Raw genomic sequence first — 11,311 nt, 5'->3', positions numbered from 1 at the left:
AGGTTTTAGACAAAGATGTCACTTTAGAATCTGAGACTGAGGGTTTTTGACTTCTTATTGACATTTCATTGACTAAAAGATTGAAGGGGCTCTATGTAAATTTTTTTGGATGTGGTTCTTAACACGGAAGTGGTTAGCTGGCAGCTAGCAACTAACAGTGGGAACTTCATAAATACCAATAAACATCAGCAGCAGTTCTGACAGAGCTAACGGTGTTAATTGGGGGGAACTGGAGGGTGGGCGCTACACTTCTGTGACAGCATCATCATGATATCAGCAGTAACCTCTGTGTGGTCGCAGTGCAGTGGCAGCAATGAGCTTGCCAGTGGGATAATCACATGCTGACATGCACAGGTGGGCTGACATGCTCACTTTATCAAACAGAAAAACTCAAATTTTTATTAGGTTTTCTGCATCAATGTTAGACATTTGTATCATGAAGTGTAGACTTGCCCAATGTGAATGTAATTCCAGTACAGTACTAGTCTAGAGAACAAAGAGGTGCTTGTTGAGAGGTTATTTTTATTGGTAATGACTTGGATCACTATTTTGCATTGCAGCACAAATTATGCAAAGAGAGGCTGGTTAAGGTAATGACCATATTGATGTAGCACATAAAACAAATGCTGTATGAGGAATATATGACCATCTCTACATGTTCTGTATCATTTACTGTCATTATTTATTTTCTTTTGGCTGATCAGAAACTTTTCAATGGCGCTTCTTGTTTGTAGTTAGTAGTGCTTAGTTCTTTGGCTGACTTAGTACATCAGACATTTCCTATGGAGACAGCAGTCAGCCAGTGGGTAGACAGTTAGATCTGGCCAGACTCTGAGCAAAATGATGCCAGATGAGGGAATTTCCCCACCAAGGTGTAGACCAGGGGTGTCAAACTCATTTCACATCGTGGGCCACATACGGCCTAGGTAGATGTCAAGTGGGCCGGACCATTAAAATTGTACCATACTTTGCTATAAATAACCAAAATATCATGTCTTTCCTTTGTTTTGGTGTAAAGAAGCACAAGAACATTAGGAAAATCTTAAAATTTAATGAACAATCCTTTTACAAAACATTTCACAAAACACCTCATATTTCCTTAGACAAATGTGCAATTTACTTTTATCATTCACATATATGCATTGCAACTGATCCCACTGATTGTACAAAGGCACAAAACTTTAACAAGTAATTGGTATTGAAAAATATAGTAATGCACTTTAAGATTAAATGAGACTTATAAAGAAAGGAATTTTTAAACCATTTACACATGTGCATATAAAATCTAAATTTAATCCCTGCCTACACCTTACAAACTAAGGAGAGTGCTATTAAATGTGTAAAGAAGAAAGTGTTCATTGTCCTGTAAATGTGTAAACTTCATACATGAAACATACATACACATACAATACATACTGAAAATTTATGTAGTTGCATGAACAGTAGAATTCCACCATACTCTTTTGTAGTGAAGCTGCTGACTAACATTAAATTGCACATTTTTTTAATCACCACAGTAAGGATTCATCTTCACAGAGCTGTATTCTTTCAATGCAAACAGTATCTAAGGCAGCATTTTAAAGGCGTTAGTCTAGTCTGGACTTGTTTTTGTTCCTGAAACTTGGCATCTTTTGGCTTGTACAAGTGCATCAACACCAGGTGTCATGTCCTGACTAGCTGTCACTTTCAGAATGTCATTTAAGTGCTTGTTTGTGAGCCTTGAACGCATTTTTGTTTTATTGATATTCATTACTGAGAAAATTTGTTCACAAAGGTAGGTTGTCCCAAACATGCACAAAATTTTAGCAGCCAGGGCTGTTAATTTGGGGTACCCTGGTAGTAGATACTGATAAAATTTGTCCAGACCTACGGAGGCAAATTTGCCCTTCAAATCTGCATCACATTGCAAATCAATTATTTCTAGCTGAATTTCGACCGGCAGATCAGAAGCTTTAATTGTGAAAGGTGAGCGAAAAACTGAAAATTCTGTCTCAAGTTCATCAAATACCTGAAAACATTTCTCAAACTCCCACAGTAATCCTGCAATCTTGTCTTTGTACCGTTTCACGTCCGCATCAGGTCTGGTCACACACACATCTCTCAGACAGGGGAAATGAGCAGGGTAGCCATTTGCCAGTTGCGTCTCCCACAAAGTCAGCTTCAACTTAAATGCATGTATGTTGTCAGAAAACTGTGTGACAACTTTTTTGCGGCCTTGCAACATTTTGTTCAGATTGTTCAAGTGTTCAGTAATATCAACCAAAAATGCAAGGTCCTGTAGCCATTCCTGAGATTGTAATTCCAACACCGGTTTTCCTTTTTTCTCCATGAACTGTCCGATTTCCTCTCGTAGATCAAAGAAATGCCTCAGCACAGCGCCTCGGCTTAACCATCTCACTTCAGTGTGGTATGGCAGGCTGTGGGTAATGTTGCTGTCGCTGAGAAGTTTGTCAAACTGACGATGGTTCAGACCTATGGATCGGATGAAATTTACAGTGCGAACAACCACCTCCATGACGTGGTCCATTTTCAGGGACTTGCAACACAATGCCTCCTGGTGCAAAATACAGGGAAATGTCCAGAAACGATCTCCTCCATTAAGGGCTTGTACTTTCTCTCTGAACTTTGTCACGACACCTGCTTTCTTTCCGACCATGGATGGTGCGCCGTCTGTAGCCAGGCTGACAGCGCGGGACCAGTCCACTCCAACTCTGTCCAGTGCAGCAACGACAGAGCCGAAAATGTCCTCGGCTGTTGTGGTGTCCATCATTGGCACCAACTCAAGAAACTCTTCAGTAACAGTCAATGTCTCATCAACTCCGCGAATAAATATGGCCAGTTGTGCCACATCTGTGATGTCAGTGCTCTCGTCAATTGCAACGGAAAATGCAATAAATGACTTGACTCTCTGTTTCAATTGGCTGTCTAAATCTGCCGACAGTTCCGAAATCCTCTCTGCTATAGTATTCCTCGTCAGGCTAATATTGGCAAAAGCTTGTCGCTTCTCGGGACATACAAGTTCAGCCACCTTCATCATGCATCGTTTAACAAAGTCACCGTCGGAATACGGCTTCGATGCCAATGCTATTTCACTAGCAATTAGGTAGCTGGCTTTTACCGCTGCTTCACTGACCTCTCGGCTCTGGATGAAAGTTGACTGCTGTTTCCTCAGACCCGCCAGCAATTCGTTGATCTTATCTCTTCTCAGTTGTCCTTGCAAGCCGTCATATTTTTCGCTGTGATGAGTCTCGTAGTGGCGTCGAATATTATATTCCTTCAATACCGAGACTTGTTGCAAACACACCAAGCACAAAGGTTTTCCGTGCATCTCTGTAAATAAATAGGACGTGGTCCATTTTTCTTTGAAAATTCTGCACTCCTTATCTACTTTTCTCCGTTTGGATAACGACATTTTAGCTAATGAGGGTATAGCGGAGAGGTAGAGACCAAGGTAGAAACAACGTCGTTACAAGCAGCAGATGGCGCATTGATACCGTCTGCTGTGTTCGGTCTGTCTCAGTGATGCAGCTTGTCTTCTACGCTGATCAAAACAGTGCGCCCCCTAGCGGATAATCCATGAATTGCAGCTAATTAAAAATATTAATTCCGTGTCTTTTATGCATTTTTTCACTTTCAAATTATCCTGCGGGCCTGATCGAACCTCCTTGGGGACCGGTTCCGGCCCGCGGGCCGTATGTTTGACACCCCTGGTGTAGACAGAGAAGATGGTAGAATATGCTTAGAAACAGACAGGGTATTCCACTTTGTTTATCTGTGTGCTGTTGCAGTGTTCCTCTTTGTACAACCTCTGGAACAGAGCTTTGGACATTTGCTCCCCTACATTTTAAATTTAAGAGCACTGGTGCCCAGTCAGAGCAAAATCAAAAAACAGCAAGGTTACATAGGTAGAACAGCAGAAAAAGACATTAGCCTAACTAAATATTGTTTTTTATACAGAAATGTTTCTCTAATCTAAGACCTTTAACTTTAGAATTATTCAATATAATTATTTTTTAAAGCCTCCAAAAATCATTACTAACAGGAAAACAGATTGAAAATAGTTTGTCTTTGGCTTGACGTTTGATTTAACACACACAGGTTTACTATGTCAATGCCAGTAAAAACATAAACACAGGTTGCAAACACAATGACATATCATCAGCTTTTAGGTTCATAAGACCAACTTGTTCGCAAACAGTTTCTTATTTACATATTTAGCAATTATAGAGCAGCATTATGCTTCATTTGGAGCCATATTTCTCACCATCTAGTAACTTTCAGTCCAAATTGAGTCTTGAAGCGTTGTTTTGGTGTCCACCAAATCCTAAAGGAAATATCTCACTTTTTAGTTGCTAAATATTTCGCTGTGTTCCCCTGTAGCCCTTTTAACAAAGAGATAGGGCAATAGGGCCACTACACAGTCCCTTCTTTGAGACTCCTTTGCATTTTCACAAGAAACAAAAAAAAACAATAGCACCATCCCGTTCTAGTGTGTCATTTTAAATAGCATGCTAGCATTGCAGAAGCAAAAGAGGTGGGACATTCAACATAACAGCATCTGCCTCTTGTGTGACATATAACATAGGCATCCGCATCGCTTTCTGAACCGTAACAATGGCATCAACGAGGCAATAACAATAATTTACCCTCCCTGTTATATGGAGGCTGACCTTGTTCTCTGCTTGAGGGATAAGGAGCCCCCTAATGCCATAGTTTTTCCATGGTGGGATGATGCTACACATGGTTATGTTTAGGTAACAAAAGCACATGGCAACCAACGTCGGAACATCAATAAACGCACATGCTGGAACGGATAGTTAGGTTTAGGGGAAGGAGGCACATAGTGAGGTGCAAAAAAACCCAGAAAAGCATCACGTTAAGATGGAAGCAAACACTGGAATTTAAGTTTGTTGGACTCATTCACCTCCACTCCCGCCCACCCTCTAGGTGCCCTTGTGCTCCTTATATTATTTTGTTTCTAGCAGTGCTTCAACCTGAAACCGTTCAAAGGCTTATTATGTTCCAAGATTTGTGTGTTTTCAGGCTGCTGCAGCAGGTGCCATCTGGTGGCGTATAATAACACTATGACTGGTTCTGTCTGATCTCAGCTGATGCCGCCCAGGAGTGTATTATGTGGACATGAAAGGTGGCTTTTGGCATCGGGCTTGAATACAGAAAGAACTGTCATTATGAGCGGTGGTATTTGACAAGTTCAGAATGAGAACAGGCTGGTTCAGCACAATGAGCAGCCCCCTTTACACTGTCACATTGTTCATACCGTTTCTTTTGACACATTGTTATTATATAAATATTTTTAAAGCCCCATTTGAATATTGCATATTTGCATTGTAACAGAAAACAAATCCAAATGATCTACTGACTTTTCAAATGAGATTCACTGCTCTTTCATGGACTAAAAATCTGTTTCACTTATTTACTTTTTAATGTTCTTTTATTAAGAGACATTTGTGTCTCTTTATATACTGCCTTATCTTTCTCTATCTTATCCAAATTTTTTGGTGAACTACACTAAAATGCACAAATGTCAATATGTAAATGCATCAGCTAGTTCTCAACCTAAACAAGACAGGTCATTTGTCATTGACTACATTTATACACACAAAATAGTTGGGGTTTTGCCCTTGTTCTATGCTGTTTGTCATATATCTTAATAAATGGCTAGAGATTATCTTAAAACACAGTAGGTATCTGTGCAAATGTTACGTTAAAGTTGATAGAATCTGACTGCCTCCATGTGACTCAGGGTTAACCCTTCGAAACCTGAGAAAATTTGCTTGATTTTGCTTAAACACACTGGAAGAAGCATAGGCGATGGCAGGGTGGGGCTTGGTAGGGCTACAGCTCTACCAGAAATAGCCTTAGCCCCACCTTAGCTCTACCATTGAACAACTAAGAAAAGCACCATATCAGCTCCTTTAATTTTCATCTATGTTTGCCTGTACACTCTGCTCTCCCACTGACGAGGTCCAACAGCGCCTCCGCATCTTAACAGCATAATGCAGTGTTGTGCACATTAAACTGATCCGAGTTCAGGAGTAGAATCGCCCTTCATTCATTAAATTTCCTGGTTGGTAATCCACATAAGGTTGTCACTGACTTAAGCTTGAGATCAGTTGGAAAGCTCCATGGATCTATTATGGAAAGCGGCTTACCGCTGTCAAAAGTAGTTAGTAGCGAACCGAATTTAAGTTGAGAAATTGAAATGTCAAAATGAACCATTTAACTTTCAAAAACCCATGGACAGAAAACATGTCAGGCATGTTGGTTAAATTTTCATTCACACCTGAGGAGGAACAGGACAAGGAGGAGCCGGCTTCCTCCACTTGCCGGAGCGAGTGAGTTTAAATATGTTTAAATTTCTTTATAAATCTCTCTCTCTCTCTCTCTCTCTCTCTCTCTCTCTCTCTCTCATTTTTGTGTGTGTGTGTGTGTGTGTGTGTGTGTGTGTGTGTGCGCAAGGGACAGTGTGTGCATAAAAAAAGGTGTCAGTGCAATTATCCTATAGTAGTCATCTCAACTTGTGTATTATTTCTGGTTGTTGAGAGGGTGGTATTACTTACATTGAAATTTTGATTTTAGCCACACCAGTGTATGGATTAGCCCCACCTTTATATAGCCAAAAAATATCTATAAAAATATATATATATGTCTGCTGTCGCCAATGGGAAGAATTAATGTTAAGTTAAAAGAAAACTACCTGAAATTTATCAAAACAATAACAACAAAAAATATATGAATATATAGATTAACAGTTAACAGATTAACAAGTTTTTAAAAATAATTTTTTTTTAATTTCATTTTTTTTAATAATTGACTTTTTGTTACTGACTTATCTTTCTCTTTCTCTTTTAAAACTAATTCTCAGAACACTTTTTTTGTCACCTTTTTTAATTTCATGCAAGTTGCTCACTGCCTTTTTTTCTCGTCAAAAGAAATCAAACCAATTTTCTCACGTTTCAAAGGTTTAAATACACGTGAAAGGTGCACATGACAACTGATGTTGACTCAGGTTTCAAAGGGTTAAATTAATCACAGATAAATTCCACACTGGAGTTCTACATAACCACTTGCACTGTCACCTGGGTGTTAACTGTCACACCAGCTGTGTCTGAAATATGCTCCTCACATACACAGTGCATGAGGTAAGCTATATAAATCATGACACAACAGAACACTGACTTCAAACCGTGCATATACTGACGACATACAGCTGTAACAGGTGTGTTTTTGCCCTCTGAATCAGTGAATTGCTGCTGTGATGTAGTCATGCCATCTTGTCAGTATGGTGATGCGATACTGAAGTGAAGGACTGCACTTGAACATAGCGGTGTAGTCTTACCTGCGTCTATTGGACAGGCTCTCCTCCGTCTCATTGGTCACAACCACATGGGTGGAGCCACCTTGGCTTTCCTCATGCATCACTTCAATCTGTGACACACAAACACACACATTCATAATGAAATTGCATTATTAGGGAAGGGGCTTTGTGTGTCTTCTTTTCAAGTTTTGTCCCACAGAGCTGTTAAATGGTGCATTGAGGCAGTCCCTGTCAGCATGTGAAGTCAGTATCATGTCTTATGCAGGTGTTTGCATTCAGCTGTTCATCAGTCATTGGTAAATATCTAACCGGGCCAACAGTGAAGCCACTACAGACTGCGTACAGTAGATTACAAGCATTTTATTCCTGTTTGCAGTGTTCACTACAACAGCTGCTGTACTCATTTACTGTATTAACTTTATGATATTGATGAGTTACAGTGTATAGATGCATTAACACAGACTGAAAAACCTGCTAAATACACTTTGTGCAGTTACTGTGTGTTCAACTCTGTCATGTATCTGAAGGCAACATTTTGGTGGTAATTATGGAAAATGAAGACATTCAGTTCATCTCCCTGTGAAGCTACAACGGAGGAGCCAGGAACTAACTTTCTTATATCAGCTGACAGCAAAACCAAACATTCAGGCTGCTTTGATTCACCATGGTTACAGTTGTGTATATGAAAGCTCTCTGTGCTCTGGAGTCAGTATGATGGAACCAACACATGCTCACTTGCCAGTCTAGTAACCCCTCTAGTGTCAGTTTTGGATGCTCGAGAGCAGTATATCAGTTCTGTGTTCACAGGAAATACATGTTTTAGCAACCATTTTAGGCCTAGGCAACCACCAACAACTTGGCTATGTTTAGAAAAAAGATCATGGTTTGGATTAAAATAAGTATGTTTGTCATACAGGTGACACAGTGGTATAGTGGTTAGCAATGTGACCTCACAGCAAGAGCTTCAAATCCAGGGAGGGGCAAGGTTCAAACCTTGGGTGGGGGGACCCTTCTGTGTGGAATATACATGTTCTCCCTGTGCCAGCCTGGGTTTTCTCCAGGTTCTCCAAAGACATGATGACTGTAAATATTCCAGAAGTGTGAATGTGAGCGTGAGATGTTGTCTGTCTCTATGTGTCAGCCCTGTGATAGTCTGGCAACCTGTCCAGGGTGTACCCCTCCTTTCACCCAATTACAGCTGTGAGAGGCTCCAGCCTTGAATGAATGTTTGCCTCACATCTTGCCTTACATAAAGAAGTTACTGCTCGTTCTTCTTCCAAAGTTGTCAAATATCACAGCTTTTGTAATGCTTTCAGCGGAAGATCTCAACACCAAAAGCCACCTTTCACATCCGCATTAAACACAGCTGGATGGTGTCAACTGAGAATGTGGCCGTACAGAACTGTTTGTGGTGTTAATTATACGCCACCAGACACCATCTGCCAAGGCACCTTAATACACGGATTGTCGGCAGCAGTTGTGAACGCAGCCCTACAGGAGCACAAGGTTCCCTATAGTGCCCTTGGCAGGGGCAGTGGATGGATCAAACAAACCTTTCATGCCTGAGTCTGGTGTTTGCCTCCCATCTGTTCTCCACTTTACCATGTTCCCTTTTGCCTAATCCTACCCATTTGTGCCAGCATGTGTGTTCGTTGATGTCCTAAGACTCCATAGACAGTATGCATGTTTGTCCACAGGTTTAATAGTTAAGAAAGCGTGAAACAGAAAATAAATACAAAAAATACAATTACTCAGGCTTTCATACATTAGACAAAAGGTTCACCAAACCTGGCTGACAAATATAAGCAATCTCTTGGTTTCCTGTCTATCTGCAATTTAAATTTAAATAACAATGACGATAGACCGTACTGAGCTATTCATGAAATGTAGATGATGCTAACGAAGGCAAAACATCTCACACATAAGAGAACTATTTTTAACTTATAAACATTGCTATACCTTCAATAGTCATATAGAAATACAATTAAACATATGAAATTAAGTATACATACTGATGATGCTGCCATAAAACATGAACTGGATGCAGATTATGCCAGGTTGTCTCCCCAACCACATTCTCTTACTCTCTGAGGCAGAACACTTCCTGACTAAAGTCACATGACATGAACATATGATCACCTGAGTAAAATACCAATGAACATAAATCTGAACTGTGGCACAACACTCCCCACCTGGCTCAATGAAGAAATTGTCCACGGGCCAAAGACATCAGAACCCACATTGCTGAACGGAGGGTCTGTAGAGAGTCGATCAGCTGGGAGACTGGCCATATTCTGTGTCTGGAATGATCCGCGGAGCCTATGGCATGTCACACAACGATGACAGATGCTGCTAACACATCTTTTGCCGCGAACTATCCAGAAGCCAGCAGCACGAATTGCTCCTTCAGTGAATAGTCATCCCTGGTGTTTGATCTGAGCATGGTAATGCCTGATCAGAAGCGTAGCAATATGATACTTACTAGGAATAATAAGAGGTTTCTTCTCAACCGCCTGAACTCTCAGGAGTCCATCAATGTCAATGACGGGATCCAAAGCCCCAAGTGGACTGTCCTTGGGAAGCTTCTCCTTTTTTCTAAGACAGGCGAACTCTTGAATGTAGGTCTCTTCCTGTACAGAATGGATGATAGTACACTTGGATCTTGAAAGAAAGCACGAGTCAGAGACTTCAAAGTGAAGAACTTGGAGAAGCGCAGAGTTGGTTGCTGGATGTAGTTGTGTTCAGTGTGGAGACTTGTGGATGTATTTCTGTGTCCAAGGAAGGATCGACAAGTTGAAAGACGTCCTTCTCATGAGGACAATTTTGAGGGTTTTTCAAGAATGCAGGCCCACAAACCCAGGCGGTGTAGTGAGGTCTGCCGGATTTTTGTCTGTTGGAACATACTGCCATTGCTCTGGGTGAGAGGATTGACTTATCCGCAGGATCCTGTTGCTTACATAGACATAAAAACATCTGGTCTCATTGTAGATGTAGCCCAGTACAACTTTACTGTCAGTATAGAAGGTTGTGGCATTCAACTGTATGTCGATCTCTGAGGTTGTGGCGTAAGCTTGGCCATGATGAAGCCTGTATGGATGTTACTGTCCTTTCCTGTGAGTTTGAGATAGGCAACTGCGCCATTGCGTTCGTTGAAGCGTCAGAGAAAACACATAGTGTCCTATGTGTTGCTTCCAAAGGAGAGATTTCAGTGTATGGTCTTGATATCTTGAGATTGCTCAGACCTTTCAGTGAGTCTTGCCCTGTGAACTACATCTCTGCATCTCTTGAGGTAAAGGGGAGTCTCAATCACCATTTTCCAGTGTGAGCTCCCTTGAGGATTGACTTGCCCGGTGATGACAAGGGCAATAAACAAGGGCAATAAACCCAAGGGCAGGGGTCACCAACCTTTTTGAAACTGAGAGCTACTTCAAGGGCACTGAGTAGTGCAAAGGGCTACCACTTTAACACACTTCTGAAATAACAAAGTTGCACGGTTTACCTTTAATTTTATATTATTATTGATGATATTCTACGTGAAGACACTGATCGTTAATGATTCATCACAATAATTATTCAGAATGATTCAACAAGGTAGGAAGCAGATACATTTCAACATGCAATATTTTATTTCTTATTTACCTTTCCAATTGTTTCCTTTTCAAATGATCACTTTCACAACATTTTGCAGGAAATCTTGTCCAATTGTTACTAGCCACTAACAGTTTTTATCAAATCATGAACTCTGAACCATGTTTGTACAAATGTTCAGTTATGTAAGATTTTTTGTTCTATGTTTGTTCTTAATGAAGTTCATGTCAGAAAAGGCTGATTCACACAGATAGGTTAAACCAAGCATGCTGGCAACCTTCATGGCTGCTGTGCATACACCACTGTACTTTTCAGTGTCTGCAAGGCACCAAAAGTTTGGTGCGGCCTGGTTGGCTTTGAGGTGGGGATCATTTTGCAATGTTA

The 11,311-nt window shown here is 40.7% G+C and overlaps 2 protein-coding genes across 5 annotated transcripts in view; both read right to left on the bottom strand.

Moving 5' to 3' along the window:
- The window catches only part of mcf2l2 (MCF.2 cell line derived transforming sequence-like 2), a 204,101-nt gene that overhangs the window by 106,391 nt on the left and 86,399 nt on the right, over positions 1–11,311 (bottom strand). For all 4 annotated transcript variants that reach the window (XM_042512814.2, XM_088077380.1, XM_088077381.1 and 1 more), the window contains exon 15: positions 7,361–7,449. In XM_042512814.2, the coding sequence (XP_042368748.2) occupies positions 7,361–7,449 (89 nt within the window). The remainder of the gene's footprint in view (positions 1–7,360; positions 7,450–11,311) is intronic.
- LOC148189487 (general transcription factor II-I repeat domain-containing protein 2-like) lies at positions 820–3,733 on the bottom strand. The gene has a single exon (XM_088077382.1). The coding sequence runs from the start codon at positions 3,410–3,412 to the stop codon at positions 1,592–1,594; it is 1,821 nt and encodes a 606-aa protein (XP_087933508.1). The 5' UTR covers positions 3,413–3,733; the 3' UTR covers positions 820–1,591.

This window comes from Plectropomus leopardus, chromosome 5 (genome assembly GCF_026936395.1).
Source record: "Plectropomus leopardus strain MGB_pleo_1.0 chromosome 5, ASM2693639v1, whole genome shotgun sequence".
In the NCBI taxonomy this organism is placed as follows: Eukaryota; Metazoa; Chordata; class Actinopteri; order Perciformes; family Serranidae; genus Plectropomus; species Plectropomus leopardus.
The sequence above is the reverse complement of the archived record's forward strand: the minus strand, read 5'-3'. Positions and strand labels throughout refer to the sequence as shown.

Coding starts and splice junctions, on each gene's coding strand:
- LOC148189487 (XM_088077382.1), bottom strand. CDS start 3,412: ATGTCGTTATCCAAACGGAGAAAAGTAGATAAGGAGTGCAGAATTTTC.